This window comes from Atheta coriaria, unplaced genomic scaffold (assembly GCF_025399875.1).
Source record: "Atheta coriaria isolate IRGN ID8LTWV9N9 unplaced genomic scaffold, Caltech_Dcor_3.1 hic_scaffold_6_pilon, whole genome shotgun sequence".
NCBI classification, from domain to species: Eukaryota; Metazoa; Arthropoda; class Insecta; order Coleoptera; family Staphylinidae; genus Dalotia; species Dalotia coriaria.
Genome location: NW_027045448.1, coordinates 8,209,255 through 8,226,970, shown reverse-complemented (window position 1 = coordinate 8,226,970; position 17,716 = coordinate 8,209,255). Strand labels below are relative to the sequence as shown.

General features: G+C 34.6%; 2 protein-coding genes across 3 annotated transcripts in view; both read right to left on the bottom strand.

The window, feature by feature from the left end:
- Pdp1 (PAR-domain protein 1) overlaps positions 1–9,265 on the bottom strand; it is a 52,317-nt gene extending 43,052 nt beyond the window's left edge. Inside the window, exon 1 of one of the 2 annotated variants that reach the window (XM_065303958.1) lies at positions 8,444–9,265. In XM_065303958.1, the coding sequence (XP_065160030.1) occupies positions 8,444–8,537 (94 nt within the window). In that variant the 5' untranslated portion in view covers positions 8,538–9,265. Of the gene's footprint in view, positions 1–6,228; positions 6,580–8,443 lie in introns of those variants that run through there. The other variant, XM_065303957.1, reaches the window with a different exon arrangement.
- A 694-nt stretch (positions 9,266–9,959) lies between these two features.
- The window catches only part of LOC135793142 (uncharacterized), a 28,396-nt gene continuing 20,639 nt past the window's right edge, over positions 9,960–17,716 (bottom strand). The window contains exons 2-4 of the mRNA XM_065303953.1: positions 11,682–11,885; positions 11,422–11,612; positions 9,960–11,359 (exon numbers count right to left, since the gene is read on the bottom strand). Coding sequence (XP_065160025.1) covers positions 10,384–11,359; positions 11,422–11,612; positions 11,682–11,885 — 1,371 coding nt within the window. The 3' untranslated portion in view covers positions 9,960–10,383. The remainder of the gene's footprint in view (positions 11,360–11,421; positions 11,613–11,681; positions 11,886–17,716) is intronic.

Sequence of the window (17,716 nt, the reverse complement as noted above, 5' to 3'; positions counted from 1 at the left end):
CGTTTCATTAAACCGTTTTTTGCACCTGTAGTCGCGCTTCGCAGCTGGACGATTATTTTGGCAGGCGAATTTCGCCTGCTCGCGCTCCACGCTAACAATAACGGCGGTCGACGCGCATCTCGCATAAAATTACCACTAATAATGTACGCACGCACACACACGCAAAGCGATAGATTGATGTAACATGTAACAGGCAAGGTCAAGGCAACCCGCCCGCGGCCGACGTCAACGATTCACTCGATTTGGCCTGTTTCGTTTTTATTTCATGAACGGCGACGTCATAATTTCTTTGCGGCCAAAATGGCCATCCATATTACTTTACGCATATATCATGGTCATTCTAAGTTATAAAAAATATCGAAAGTATATTTTGGAGATAAGAGCGGCAGTCGTATGATTCGAGAGTGAACTTTTGGTTGCCATGCACATTTCGACTTGTTTGCGTGTGGCAATGCGACTGCGGCCTTTCAAATTTGTTGGTTATCAAACTGATACTTCTAACATAAACATTTATACGAGTATAAACAATAATTATCAGATAATTCACCTTAGCCTCGACGACAATGATGTCTTCGAAGCATTAAAATCATCCAAACAAAATTTTACTGTATGCAACACACCTTACAAATATTACTACAATAAAAATTCGCACGAAACACGTAAAATAATATAACAAACATTATAAAAGTTTAAAATAGCTATTACAATGTCGCAAAGATTTTCGTTTGGATGTTCGAATGTCTTTGCCAAATGGTCGTGTGCTCAAGTTGAGCGTACATGAAACACATTCGGGCGACTTAAAGCGCATCGAATTTATCATTGCGGCTAGTAAACTTTCCCAATTTTTATTTCAGTGTTTTCGTAATGCGAGTTTCATGCACTGCGTATGTTTCGAAAAGCACTTGGCAACTTAGGACCTCTACTGGGGCATAAATTTGTAAATATTTCGGTTTCCACAAGTGCATAAACTTAGAATTTTATATCTGAAGGTAAGAAATTAATTTCCATATTAATTGATGTCCACGTTAATAACTTTCATCCAGAAACGCAGAAGTGATCAATAACTTTCTTATAATTTTAGAAATAATTTTATTAAATACGTTCAGATGGCGCTATACGAATAACTTAAATATCAAATTTAAGAATACCTTTTATATAATTTAAGATAATTTATATAAAAATAAACCAGTTTTTCTAAGTAAATTGAAAGAGTTTTTGAGAACTTAGTTTTCACTATTTTTAAACACGTTAAGAAACATAAAAGCCAGTTAAATCTTGAATGAACAATTCAGAGACTATTTAAAAATCAATTAAAGTTATCCGAGCCACCTGCCGTCTTCCGAGCGCGTGCATTACGCTCGGACATAAAAATATTTTCGAATTTTTACGTTACAAACTCCCAGGCGTATTTTTAGCTCTTTTCCGAACTCACGACGCTGAAAACGTGTAAACTATGCATTGGAAACGTACAAATTTGTTTGAGATTCGTAGAATACATCATAATCTACAAGATTTGTGTGATTATTTTAAGAATACAACGCTTTTGGATATTTAAACATATTTTTCCATCAAACAACTGTCAGGAAATTAATAATAAAATTTATATTTAGTGTACGAGGTGTTGCCTATAATAATAATACCTCATAACTGTCATTTTGGAAAGTAAAGAGTGTGCCAGAGAAATTCAAAATTTTATGCAAGCAATAAACGTCATTAGTAGGTTTACATGTGTGAACCGGTTTTAGAGGGCCATTCGCAACATACTCGCGTGAGTGACATTTTATTTGTCGTAGTTTTCGTGCTGCTTTTTTTTATGCACTTCGTTCGTAAACTTCAAACCCATTGAATACAATGACCGACAATCGGCTATGTGCTATGTGCTGTGGTTAATGGTCAATCGTAATGGCGGTCATAACACAGCACTCGTAAACTCGCATGATACGCAAGGTTGTGCGGTAGCACTACACGTGTAGACCGTTGTTCCGTGAATATTTAGTATCGTTCACGCGTCACAATCGGAATTGTATGCCATTTCGGCATAGACCAAACGACCCCAACGGCGTCAACCAGTCATACAATACAATCATAACCTTAAAATTAAAATTCATACATAACCTGTACTGTACACTTTCAATAATCATAATGCGTTTAGATTAATTTCGTGTTTTAAAAGATTGAACGGAGAATCAGATCTCGGCGACGCGTCGCATATCGAAATCGAGAGGTTCTAACCTTCGATAAAACGCTCGACTTTGGACGTTCAATTATTCATGCAGTACGCTCCGTCGAGACTGTTTCGAGTTTTATACGATTTTGTACGAAATTTGTAAACTGCCAGCACGTGAAAGTAAAAAATCCACTTGCAGCAATAATATTAGTTATAACCTTATAACAAGACAAATCTAAACGTGTAATTTATCTCGTTGTAAAGGAGAAGGAAAAACTTGTTGGGCAGTTGAATTCAATCGTTTGAATTTATAATATCAACGGTATGTAGGTTACTCGATCAGAGCAGGCTAGCGGATTGAGTTTACACTATCACTTAGTGCTGACAACATAAAATATTCCACCTTAGCCAACATTAGACAATTTATAAAATTATTTTGAGAAATATTTATTTAAAAAGTACAATAAATTAAAATTTCAATAGAAAATTATTAGTTTCGACGTTCAATCATCAGAGGGCGCCACTAAATTACATTTTATCTATAAGATCATATAGACAAACTATATTGCTTCACATTTCCCGCTAGATGGCGTGTGATACACTAATAAAAACAATTATTTTGAGAAAAAAATATTAAAAATACAATTTTCAGAAAAAAATACAAAATAATTAATTTTGAAGTCTACTCATGAAAGGGCGCCACTAAACTATTTTTTACCTATAAGATCATATAGAAAAATATGTTTGCTCATATTTTCCGCTAGATGGCGTGTGATTTACTAATAATAAAACCAATTTTCCCTGTTTTTAATATCTCTATTCTTAGGCAATGTACAAATCAATAAACTGAACTAGTAGTATTTTACCTATGTGAATCTCTGTGTAGTATGAGTCGTCTGTAGTGAGTAACCCAGTTAGACTTGAGGATAGAATTAAATCGACGTTGTACAGCTGAATAATGTGGATTTATTAATGAAAAAACGAGTTTGCAATTAGTGTAATAGATCATGTACAACATTGAGCATGCACGAGTACACGCCACGATACAATCGAATGCCAGTCACGACATGTCAATAAATAAACATAAAAAAACTACAAATATGCATATTATAGGAATACCTACGTCGACACAAAACTATATTTAATAAAATCATAATTTATGCATCTTCATGCATGCATTTAACTGAAATTCTAATTTTAATTGCGTCGATTCATATTTACATTCCAAACTATTATTTTATTTCGTTTTTTTTTTGTGTTTGGCTCTCCGCTTGAGGAAATTTAATAGCACGCCTTGCGTTTGTCTGCTGTTGATTCTATTCTGTGTGTTTTGTGTTTTCGTGTGTGTCGTGTATTATTTTTTTAATGTTTGGTGATGCATGTCCCGTGTCCGCGCAATAATTGCATCGTGCGTTTGTTCGCCGTGCTGCGCCGCGACGCGTTCAATGTAAAGGTCGTTTTCGACCCGTTCTCATAACTGGGATGCGTAATTAGACTCTATTTACTAACTAGCTGCGAAGCAGCGCGCAGAGCAAACGAACAAAATGGTCAAACTAGTTACACACATGTCACGTGAACAAAGCGTATGTGACAAAACTCTTTTCTTTTTTCTAAATAAAACAGACAAGATACAAATTGTAGATTCAAGTTTTTGTTAGGTTAACTATCAATTAATCAACACGTGTATTAATTGTTCTATTTGTAGAAATGAAAATAAGAATATTGTCTATCGTATTGGTTTAGATAGCAAAATATATTGCTAACATTAATTACAATTACATACCTTACAGTGTAATTGAAATAAATTGTTCGTTGTTTCTCTAATGGAGTTTTAATTGTTTAAATCGCATAAAAAAACTTTTTTCTTACAAAAAATTTGTTAAAATCATCAAAAATCTTAAATTCTCCAATTTTTCACTTAAAAATATTATTATGATACAATTTCATCATTTTATCAAAATACATTTTGATTTTGAAGTGTGTATGTACTCTGACTTGTGATTAAATTAAATTTTGGCGTCGCCGTCGTACTCGAGGACAAGCGTGAGCGTAATTTAATAATCGAATTAATTGCATGTCACAAATTGTGCGCTGATTAGAAAAATATACACTTATGTTCTACGTTGCTTGTTTGAGAGAGATTTTTTTACGGCAATCATTGTTATCTCTGTGTTTTTGGCACTCGAGAAGTGAATTTTGATTGGAAAGTTATCACTTATCACATTTGCCCCCGAAACTGAAAACGACATCGATTTATGACGAAATGTTCAATGCTATAATATAATAAACGCAAAAATAAGTTTGTTTGTATCTTTGTGTCGGTTTCACGCAAAAAATAAAAATGAAATTTTAATAAATTTTGGTTAAGAGATAATTTTGACTAAGGAAAAGAAAATAGGCTACTTTTCGTTGCTAAAATATAGTTTTAAGGGTGTAAAATAAGGGATTAAAGTTTATATGGAGAATTAAGCATAGTTATAGTTATAAACTTCGAATCTAGATGGCGCAAAATTCATTTTCCTCATTTTTAAAGTTAAAATAAAGATTCTTCATTGACTAAACCATCAAAGGGGCAAAAGAGTAATTAATTAATCTTTATTTCATTAAAATCAACGCCGACAAAGTCCTACGCCTAAGCTAAATAAATATAAATAAATAAAAATGTCTATTTGTTTGATTTCTCATTAACTAAATGAATACCTTGTATTAAATGACACATCTCCATATTCAAGGACTGTTTAACTTCGCCACCCTATTTCTATTTCAACATTGACTCTTCGTATTTGATTAGACATTCGATAAATTCCGGACTTTCCAACACCTCAAAAGCCACATAATGAATAATTCATTAATTTAATGGAATAAATTTTCCACACATCGCTTATATTCCCAAACGCATTTCTATAAGAAACTAATACTCGTGATTTAGTAATCGAATTTATTTATTACTCGAAAATGTTATTGATTGATGCGCTGTCGTGTTATCGCTTGTTGTTTAATCTCTATCGCCTGCGTTGACTTTTGATTGCTATTAAATAGTAAACAGTTTGTTTTCATCAAACTTTCATCATTCTTAATCATATTTACGAAATTAATGAAAAATCACTAGTTTTACATCTTAGTAAGCAAAAAATATTCAGATTACTCAATTATTTTGTGTCATAACAAAAACGAAAAACTATTTCATTGATGGCCAGCTTTAGTCTAGCATAAATTCAACGTCGAAGCTGCTTATTAGAACTGATTAGAACCCGACTCATAATTAAAGTCAGCTGAAACCGGTATATCTTCTCTGTTCTGCTCTCAGTTGTTCTGAGTATTCGAGGCTTAACTTAAAGAACAATCTTTAGTTCTAACACAAACTAAATCAATACACACACACACGCAGCATAAAAATATATTTCGCGGTTATACCTTCGAGACTTCGAGACTTCGAGACTTAATTTGAAATTATTTAATTTTAATCTCGGTTTGGAGACTTGAAGCAAACAGAGTTGTAAAGTCAAGGTCGTGGGTGTACACTGTTGGAACTTTGCACGACTCCAAAATGCGAAAAAATAACACTGCGCCCGAGGACACACTCATCGTAGATAAGAGATTTTTAGCAGAGAATGTTTAGTCGAAAGTTTAGAGGGAATTTCACGCGTGGTTTTATCAGCGTGAGATGGAATGTAGACGCCACTGTACGAAATATGATATTTTAGGTGAGAAGCATTTACATTTACACTGCGCTACATCACTGATAAACTCACTCCCTACCAATGCACATACTCGTAAGTAACTTAAGTCATATTACGAGTCTACTTGTGTAAATAATCGTATCACATTTACACATTTACGAGTGTCACGAGAATTAAGTAATATAGATAACAATTGTGCATGTATTTTTTTTAATTTTAAATTTATTATCATTGAAATAAAATAAAAATAAAGATGTCATAATATTAATTACTATCAAACCGATAGTAAATAGTATTAATAAATATAATATCTATATTAATATCGCACGTGTTTTATAATATAATTTTAATAAATTTTATTAATTTTATAAATTGGTTTACCTGTAATTGAATAATTTGATTTCCTCGCATTGTTGTTGTTGTTATTGTGATTCCAACAAAACAAATACGGATTGATTGGCATCGCCATGCGCGTGGATATTGTCGAGGGTAGATCAAACCATTTGGGTATTTGTGGTAAGGCGCCACCCACGGTGAAGAGATCACTCGCGTACATATTTGTTTATTAATGTAGTAATTTAATAATGTAATTCAGCGTGTGAGCGGCAATTAATTCCGAACGTGTTTAGTCTGTGTGTGCACGTGATTTAAGGCGAGTGAAACATATTGTTGGCGCGTTCGCGTAACACTGCGGATAAACTGGAGGTGTTATGCTGAGGTCTCTTGCGAATCGATTGATAAGAAGCAGATAAAGTGCAATAAAACGAAATAACAGCGTGTTTTTGTTGTAAACGCACAGCGTAAAAACCAGTTCAGTGTTTTGTATGTAGAAATATTAAGAAATTGAAGAAATAAATGCATTTAAGTTGAATTAAGTGTAAAATAGTTGGAAATTTGGTTTTTATAAGAGGAGAATTAAAAAATTAAATTTATTTAGAAAATTATAAAAATTAAATAAAATGTGTTTGATAAGGTTATGTCGTTTGACATTATTGAGTGCTTTATCTTTTAATAATTGATTCAGAAAGGCATTTCTATTAGGCAAAATATTGAGAAATAAAGATTTAAATGAGAAATCAATTTTTTCTTAAAAATAAAATGAAAAATTTTAAATTAATTACAAATAAAGGCAATACTTGCAATTTAAAATAAATTGTAATACCATACAATATAAAATTAAGATAAATAACTATATCAGTGATTAATTTAACTGAATAAAAACCAAACCAATTTTATTTTACTTAATTCCCTTTATTTGTCAAAGAAAATTTCATTTTTTTTCATAATTAAGTTATTAAAACATAAATATAAAACTACCATTTGTATATTTCACTTCATAGATACTAGCAGCCGCAAAAGATGCTCTCAAAGTTTGTTCTCTCTCATAGATTGTAACTATTTTCGTGCGCAGCGAGCGCAGGCCGCAAGCATTCGCTCGTGCGTTATATTTTTACTTGGCGTTATGACGTCCGAATTGCCGAATCTTCTCCACGAATAAATCCCGCGATCCCATCTTCTATTGCTTCTAAACCCAACTTCATTATACTTCAAATCACATGCTTCCACACACATGACGCACGCTCACAAAACTATAAACTCTCTTAAAATTTCCAACGCACAAAAATTATGATTGTGTGCATTTTGAGATGTTGAAATGTGTGTGCCCGATCGGCTACGGGAAAAGTTCATCCGCATTTCATTGGCAAAGGCGGCTCGATCGCGATTTGACATTTAATCGCCGCCGCCGCAGCCGGGAGGCTGCGTTTGTTAAGTGTGACATTCGTCAGCCATTGGCACTTACTCCTAATACACAACATCTCTAAATTTTTTTATTTATTAAAAATAAAGAAATAAAAACAAAAATAAAATTATACGGATTTAAAATGAAGTTGTTCGCAGTGTGGAAACAGATCTAATAATATGCCTAACATGCCTACAATATTTTTGTTATCCGAAACTTTTATTAGACTTCGGCGGGTTAAAATAAAACTGGGCGGCCAGGCGGACAGACGTTTTCGGTGGGTCGGTCGGTCATGCGCTCACAACATCACAGCGCATTTCAAATAAATTAGCTCCTATTTTAAAAGTGTCCGAATGCGAAAACATTCATAAAAAATCTATTCTATTTTTTTTCTATTTCTTGTAAAGCAATAAAAATAGAAATTTTTGCGTTTTGTTTCTACGAACAGAAGAAAACTGGTTAATTCCAGTGCGGTGTGCGGCGTGTACGGAATTTAAACATTGTAAATTGTTTGAGTTTGAGTTTATAAGCCGGTCGGTGTTCCTGCGAGCAACCGTGTGACTTCTCCAGCTGGGCGCAAGCGCAGCGCGCGGCTGACTCGGCAGGAAAACATGTGACCGGCCGATTCAACGACAATTTACACTAAAAATTTCACAAAACCTCAGTGAAATTAATGTTTTTCTCGTATTTTTATATGTAGAATGTTTGTTTGATGGATAATTCGTGAGTTGTTTGTTTGCGGGCGGGGTTCGATTTGTTTTCGACGCGTAGGCGGCAGCCGCAACCCTCTAGCTGCGCATGCGAAGCACGCGGCGGGTGTTTTTCAAGGGCACGGATCGAATGGGTGGTACTCACCGTTGATGAGAGGAAAGTTGTGCCCCGGATGTCCCAGGAAGGACTTGAGGCCACTTTCGAGGAGGATGGGCGACCCCCTGTCCTTGTAGCTCATCTCACTGTCACTGTCACTGAAATACTCGGAGCGCGGAATCTTGGCGGCCGTGGTGGTGGCGTCGGGCGCAGCGCCGCCGCGCGCCCGCTGCTCGCCGACGAGATGGATGAGAAGAAGAAGAGGGTGCCGATGACACCGGTGTTACGGCTGTTGATGCCGGCGGTGGCGGTGGTGCGCCCGCAAGGGCACCGCATTCAACGCGTATCCTGGGGGTGTGGTTGAGGGGGGTGCTGGTTGGTGGGTGGATGAATGGCACTGCACTCGCGGCACGCGGTTTTCGATGTCGTCGGCTTCGCGGTGTTCGCGCTGCGCTCGCCTGCTCGCCTGCCGGCTGGCTTCTGAGCGCGGGGACGCCCGACCGCCGGTGAGGACCCACGCGCGCACTACGCGCAATCAATTCGTCGGACGAAAATAGTTCGCTAGCGACGCGGAGCGCGACATCGCACGTTGGAGCAGAGGTCTGAGCGCCACAGGGCACTCCTGCTGCTGCTCCAGGTCGCGCACATGGTTTACCACGCCGATAACACCACTGCCACTGATAACAACAGTCCCATTGCACACACCGTACACCCGTGAACACCGAAACTTTACAGCAAATTAAAGTTTTAGCTTTGATTTGATTTGATTTAGGTACGAACTGAAGTAGCGTTTTAGCGGCTGCAGGAATGCGTTTGATCGGTGGTGGCGGTGTTACGAAATCCGTCGGCGACCTAACCAATATCGCGTCGTGGTGGCGTGCGCGCCGTGCGTGCGAGCTTTGCGGGGGCGGCAGAACTCCGTGAGCTTCGGACGATATCGGGGGCGGCTGGGCCATGGGCTGCGCGTGCAATTCTGCGCGCCAACATACTGCATGCAGTCATGCATCCAACACAATTTTAAAACCAAACACTTTTCAATTATTTTAAAAAACAAAATCCTTCAATAAAATATTTAATTATTTAATTATTAATACATAATCACTTAATATTGGTAAGTTAATAACCTTGATAATATTTTTAATAAATATGTATCCACCAATTTGTGTTGTCACAATACGTTAAAATGCTAAAACTCTAAAATTATACATTTTAAAATTGATAATAAGGAAGTGCAACATTTCAGCGTTGTCCTACAATTTACTGACGCCACAAACATTACTAAAACTTTGACATCGTTTATATTTCTACAACTTACACCATACAGATATAATAAGTTTTAAAGCGAGGCAATAAAAACGTCCTTGACGTCGCAAATCGAGCGCATAATCCTCCAAATGTCCTTACGGTACAAATTCCTCCTGCTGGAAATAAACTCAATAAGTGTATTTGATATTTAACATAGGCAACTTTTTATACACCAAATGTAAACACAACACTAGCAGAACATGAAAAAAATGACAAATTTTAAGTAAAAAGCTTGATTATATGTTTATTAACTTATGAATTTTGCAGATAGAGCCTCAAATTTTATCATAAACGTTTAAAAATTACAATAATTTTAAAATCTTAACACATAGACACTTAAAAACTTAATTAAAAGTATAATGCACATTACAAAACTGTTTAAAACATAATTTTACCTCTAAAAATCTATGTTTAAATAAATATTGTACATTTTATTGTAAAATTTAATATTAAAACGTTAATCAAGTTAATTATCAGCAAAATTAACACTAGTATTATTAAATATTAAGTTTTAAGTTAATAGAAACTGTATGTTTTTACTTTACACTACACAATATCACAATTTATTTGTTTGCGTTCATAAATTAATCAAAATTCAACTGAACCACAACTTGCATTCAAAATTTTCATTGATAAATTATATTTATTGATGTTATGGCATAATATTCATAATATTCAAGGTTCTAAACCCATAAAACCGGTGCTTTTTCAGTGAGGACCAAACAATTGCCTGAATCAACCGGTGAAGAACTCCACCTCTTGTGCAAAACAGTAGGAGTCTCCCAAAGTTTAATATCATCAGCAAATTGTGCAAAAGTATTATCATGAGATGTATTTGTGGTTGTATCGTTGTAAGGACTGCGTTTATCCAACGCAAAGTTTCGAAAATCTTCGTATAAATTCGAATGCGGTTTGGGTGTTGACCTGGCTTCCAGAGTATGATCAACATGGGGTATACCCACCTCTTGGAAAGAGTTCATTGAGCTGAAACCACTCTCATCTTCAGCTGAACCAACGCTGGACACTGGAGGTGAATTGGATTTCTCATAATTGTCAAATTTTGCGAATTTTTCAAATTTTTCAAATTTATCCAGCTTAAAACCTTTCTTTTCTTTATCATCTATCATAGTACTTGTGAATATCTCTGTGGCATCAATCATGCTTGATCTTGAAGATGTAGATTCATTAGATCTGTTCATTTTGCTAACTTCTCTTAAAAAAGAGTTTCTCCTAACTGTATCATTCAACTGCAGAGAATATTTTCTACTAAATGTTGTTCCTGTTGCAGCTGGACCATTAATAACACCAGATATTTTCTCTTTTTGTTGTTCTTTATTAATAACATCCTTGGATTCTTGATTTTTATCATTTTTATGCTCAGAAAAACGTTCAGGTTTCTCTGGTGTTAATAATTTAGGACACAGTGAAAACGATGTAGCTCTTTGTGGTAGTTTAGTGCCTTCATGTGAAGGAAACTCTTTAGCTAATTGAGAAAGGAATCCAATGTCTTCTTCGATAGTGGGGGCGGCAACATGCGCTAAGTCCGGCTCGTGGGTGCTCAATAAAGATTGAGCTGTCCGGAGCAGTCTGTAAGCTTCTTGTGATAATTTCTCAGGGGGAATTTCTTCTAAAGAAGGTTCAGATTTTTTCTTCCAACGCCTAAAAACGTTAAAAATCAAATTATAAACAATCAAATAAAATAAATAAATCAAAAAACCTACCATTCCATTTCAGATGATGTATCAAGTAAAGTATCAGCTGAATTGTTAATAAAATATTCACTTTGTGGTCTTGGCAGCCTCGTATTGGACTTGATTCTTGTCCCAAGCAGTTCCAAACTTCTGTGAGCACGTTCCAAAAAGGTTACGACTTGTCTCATGACAGCTCTATACATTTCACGTGATGATTCAGTCTGGAAACACATTTATCACAATTAAAATAAATAATTTCGCACATTTTAATTGATTTCTTATCAACTTACTTCCTTCAGCTGCCATTGTAATGTATTCACTTGTGATTGCAGATAAAAGTGTTCAACTGGTGAGTCAGCAATGCGAATGTTATTCGAGCATAAAGAAGTACGACGACTGCTGTTGCTTGAAGCTGTGCTGCCCCCATGACTCCCAGAACTTCCCTGACTTCCATTGCACGCATTACTCGCGTTCCAACTTTGATTTCTTAAATCCTGCAACGTAAAAAATAAGTCATTATATTTTTGCGTTTTGCTGTGAATAATCAGAGCGCAATATTTATTTGAATAGCTGATTGTGTCACTTCCTGTGATTGAAATCGTCGTGTAGGTTCTTCGCGAATGATTCCGTTATCGAACGCATTATGACGAAATGTCTCGAACGGATGAGGACGAAAATTTGTCATGCAAGGATGACAATAATGCGTAAGAAATAATTACGATTCCAACAAAGCGTACAAATATTTTCCTTTTTCGTTTCTGTGTGAGTGTTTATGAAGTATTTCTTCTTTTTTTATATATGGTGTGATTTATGAGCGTAATATCTTTGAAAAGTGCGCACAATCCGTTCACCTAATAAGTTATGTAACTTGTAAACATTAAATCAACGCGATAATCGTGATTCTTGCAAAGTGAAGAAAAGAGATAAGTAGGTATGAAATCTTCGTGAATGCTTCCTTCAAGGAAAGAAATCTATCTTGATTCTTGAATCAGCGCGCTTCTAAATGAGGAGCAATCGTGTGGTAAATATGGTAAAAGGAGTGCCTCGCCTTCTTGGTGTGGCCTTCGTGTAGATATTTTTTATGTGTGCAATTATTTGCAACTTAACATAAATAACAAATAGGATACGCTAAAAAAAATCATGGGAAAAGTATCTCAACGTTGAATTATAATCGCATTTATCTACAATCGCATGATTTCATTCGTTAAATATGTTGAAAATAAATTAAAACTAACCAAACATAAATATATACACTATATATACACTTGTGTGTGTTGTGTTGCATACATCAAGCGGTTTAAAACACAACAACGGCATTTGGATTAACTTCAAAGCGTTGTTCCACGACAGAAAATGCTTTTTTGATGATTTATGATCATCATTATGCCCTAGTTGTATAATACACTATAATTTTGCAATCTTTTTATAAAACACAGCGAAAACTAGTAGTACGATAGTGAAAGGGAAATAAGTATGCATAAAATAATTTTTACGATGCAAAATAATACGCGTACACGTACAAAACCTTAACGCATTGAAACATTAAAGTCAGAAGTAAAACGCGGTTAACGTAGTAAAATTGCAAAGTAAATAAATGCGGTTGATTGTTTCCATGCTCGAATTCATCAGGTGCAATATTTGCAACGATACCATTTTATTACTGATATAATAGCTATTACTTTGTTATGGCCCGTTGTGCACGATAAAAGTACATTTAAAAATGCTATCACTAAAAAACAAAATAAAACCAAGAATAAAATAGCTAATAGTACCGTTTGTTGTTGCATCTTCCGTATTTGAGTTCCTTGAAAGGTATTTCCCACAGCAAAGACCGTAGAGTTTGACGAATGTGAGAAAATCTGCGAGTGAGCACAACAGTTTCAACACATTGTTTGCCGTCTTAATTATTTGCGCAAAACTATAACTGATTTTTTAATTTTTTAATTTGCACTTAAATTTACAGTTGTTTCAAATCCACTGAGATATAAATAATGTTTATTTACATTTCGTAGTTTTAATTGAACGTTACATTCCTTGCAGTGATATAAACCATACGGTGTTTTCCGTGTCTTCATCGTTTTCCGTATTTTCCACTTTTTAGTGTTTCCTGTTGCATGCGTAAATTAGTACAGACTGTCACAAATTCACATCAAAGCAATTTTCCTCCATACTTCAAGTCTCGAGTGACTTTCTGTGAAATTCATATTTCAAAAATGTTTGCGTGTGTGTGTCGGAGCCATTTTCCAATTTTCCACGAGCAGAGCGCGCGCGCGCCGCTCATTAAACTAATAATAAAAATAAACGACTCGAGTGACCAGAACAACCGCGCGACAGGATGCACAGCGAGTTAAATGTTAACTCAAAGTTTGACTTAAGACGTGACTCGGGAGTTGTTATGCATGCGCGTAATTCTAGATGCGCGCCGGCGTGCAGAAGTACGAAATGGCGCAGGGTATGATGGATGGCGGCGACGGAGTAAATTTAAACTACGCCGTCCCACGTCGTTGCCGCTCAAATCCACCGTGCTTCCACATTGGCATCGCGCAAGTCACAACGACTTAAGTTAACTTAAGACACACATTAGGTCTCATAGGGTTTAAATATGTTTATTTAACATTAAACATTTGATAAATACTATAATATAGCGTTCGGTACTTATACCGCAAGTCAAAAATATGATTTAATTTTAAAATACTAACGAAATATTATTGATGTGGTTGTTTGTTTGTACATATGTGCGAACATCTGTTGAAAAAGTGACTTTAATGTTGTTTACGTAGTAAATGTATCTTTATGTAATGCCGTTTCGGTGCGATGTGGTTTTTTATGCGCAATCTTGCGCGCCGAATGTGGGACGCTTTTCTTCAACGCCTTAAATGGTCAAACAATGCGCACAAAAACATCCAATCGGCCTTGCAAGTTGCAACTTGTCACACGGCGAGAATATATTGGCTTAATTAATGTCAACATGTTTTAAAACTTAATTATCGCAAAAACTTTAAAATTTTCCTTGAAATTTTAAGGTTATGATTACATTTATGATTACATTTCTTTATTACTTAATGTCTGGGTTTTATATCTGTATACAAATAAGATTTACCGTATTTTACTTCCTTTCTTGCTTTTTTAGTTCTTGGGGTTTTGCAAATTGTCATATTCTTGAAGAGTAATTTCTGTTATTTCTGTCATTTGAGGCATTTGAGTCATTTTAGTAATTCTCACAACATTACTAACCTACTTAAGTTTTTATGACCAACACTGTGTTTATTTTTGCAATAAATTACTTTCTGAACCATCATTAGACAATAACAATATAAAAATAAGAAAAAAGTACAAAGTGTAATAATCGTAACGTTTTTTTTAATCTGGAAGACAACTAATGACAATAACATCAAATTTTTCTAAATAAAAACGGTGATTGAAACTGTACTCAAGTAATAAGTAAGTAAATAAAATACTCGTTACCAAAACAAACAATAGGTATAATTATTTCTTATATCTTAAAATAAAAATAATAAAAAAGAACAAAATGAAACGTCTGTTATTGAATTTAATTAATTTAAATGAATAAGCATTACTGACACACTGACTAAATGTTATTTCACTATTCATAAACTAAAAATAAATTGTTTTGGATAATTATATTCAAGTTTTAATTTTGCTATTGTTCCATTTGCTATATTTCCATCTATGTTCATAGTTGGTAATGTATCACAGTACAGTTATGCATTTTTGTTGTCAAATTTGAGGCGTGCACGCGATCCACGAAAAGTTGCACGACCTTCTCCCGTCGACGCTTTGAATTAATAAATGCCGTAATAATGGCATAATGGCATAATGCCATATTGCCATAATTCTACAATGCCATCATGTACGACCGGTATTAAATTAACACGCCAAAAATGGACACAATGCGCTTTTTTCGCCTCAATTTTGTTCCATCATTTTTATTAACTGTTATGATGAGAAATTCAGATTCATCATGATAATAAATTTAGGTTATAACTAAATTATATTTTAAATTAATGTTTGAATTAAAATTAAACCGAAATATAAAAGATATTTGCATAAAAATTCATTTATTTCAAAAAATATAAAAAATGTGTTATGTTCTGTACTTTTACTGCATCTCAAACATTATTTTTTTACATTTTGAACTTTTGAAATGAATAAAACGTGTCTATGCACATAAAACTCATGCAATAACGAAAATTGCCGCAACATATACATTTTCTATTGCTATTCTATTGCAAGCCAAAGCAATAATCATAATTTCGTCGACAGCGATCGTCCGATCGAATCTCCCGATTGAATTTTCAACGGTTACTGACCAGCCTCCCAGTAATAGAAAATTCCACCTCGCCAACGCACGCGTAAACGCAAACGTGAAATGATCATATCAAACACACGGCGAGGCTGCGATTTTAACAATTTATTCAAACTTGCGAAGTAATCATGAAATAATAGAAAATTGTTATTGCCTGGCTAAATAAAGTTAGTATAATGGTATATGTGGTTGCAGAACGAGCAGATATGTCGTGTTGGTTGCCGTGCTAATATCGCGCATTGCGAATCTAACAACTTGCGAATATCGTAAAATTGCTCGCTTACTAGGAAGCAAAATGTCAGAAGTAAGCGAAATGCGATGCAAATTGTGCAAATTGTGCATAAACTCAATCACAGCCATCGACCTGCTATATACGCTCGATGAGTTAATTGAAAATTGCAATTACACTGTGCAAACATTGATTTATTACGTAAATCACAAAGCACGATTTTAATTTCATTCAAAACTAACCTAAAAAGTGTTAGATTACTGAATTTTCATATTTTTTGTATCAAAAATTATTATAGTAGAGTATTTTTGAATGTAAAATGCCAAAAAGTAAGTTTTATACCAAAGTAGCTGCTGTATATTCGTAATTTTATTTTAAAAAATGACAAATGCTAATAATGCACTTTAGCGCCACCTTGAATTCAATTATTTAACTAAAACTATGATTGAATCCTACTAAAGTTTAATTCCTTATTTAGCACCCTTCAAGTAATAATTTTTAATATTTTTATACTTATTCTGCTATTCCAGGCAGAGATGAATCCAACAAATCATTGATCATTGAAATCTGTCCAGCCATTCTTAAGTTATAACTGCTCTAACTAACCCAATTTTATTTTAACCAAATATATAACATATTTTAGTGTTTTATGAAAATAAAAATATGTACTTTGCATACTAGGGATCAAAATTATCTATTTGCACATCTATCACGTATTATGCATTTTCTAAGATAAAAAGTAATAAATTAGTTCATTTTATAAAATTTAATAATTTCCTCCTTATAAAATGAAAGATTAATGTTGGTCCTTGGAGCGTGCGCCAGATTGGTACAGCTGATATAAATACATTCTTCGTGCGGTGAAAACATGTAAACATCCTGTTTCGTACAAGGTGGGAATTTTCGAAAGAGTCGCAACAAAATTGCGAGCCGATCGAACGCTCCGAGATCGTTATCGGTTTCCAGTTGGTACCTTTACAAGAATGTGCTCTACCACCATAACATCATACACACGATGATGTACGATGGTTCGATGGTTCGATGCTCGTGGCTCGATTATGAGTCGCGAGAGATAATTAAAGAGCACGCTACCGATGCGCATCACGAGCGGGTATGGAAATTATTTTTCATTGATGAATCGATTACGATTTTTATTCAATTATTTTTACTTCATGATAAAAACAAGAACAGAAGAATATATTCTGTGTCCACGGTTATAAAATATTGTTTTAGACATGCAAAATTAAGATTTGCAATGTTAGAAATGAGTTTATTTAATTTTAAGTGTGAAAAGTTGAGATTTTAGGCACGTAAATTGAAAAATTAGCTAAAAATGAATGAAATGTATGTTAGTATTGTAGAGAACAATTAAAAACATAAGAATTCAATAAATTGATGATATAAAATGACTTAAGTCACTTTTGAGGTTAATTTTACGGAAATACAACTTTAATTAAGTAAATTCAAACAATAAAATACAAATTCTTATAATTACAGTGTCTAAAATCCTACTTTTGCGCACTAGTGTGAAAAACTACAACTTTACGCACTCTAATCTAACCTAAAACTTTTTTTCTATTTCCTACTTGTTTATAATAAATTCCTATTGACAAAACTGTACAATTCAATTTTTATACCCAAGCGTATTGAAATGAGGCCCAACGAACAGTAAAAAGAAGACGTAAGGCCCATGCGGCCATGACTTGTGATTATTTATTACACGTATGTTATTACGCGCATTACACACATTACCCGCTCGCATACATGCG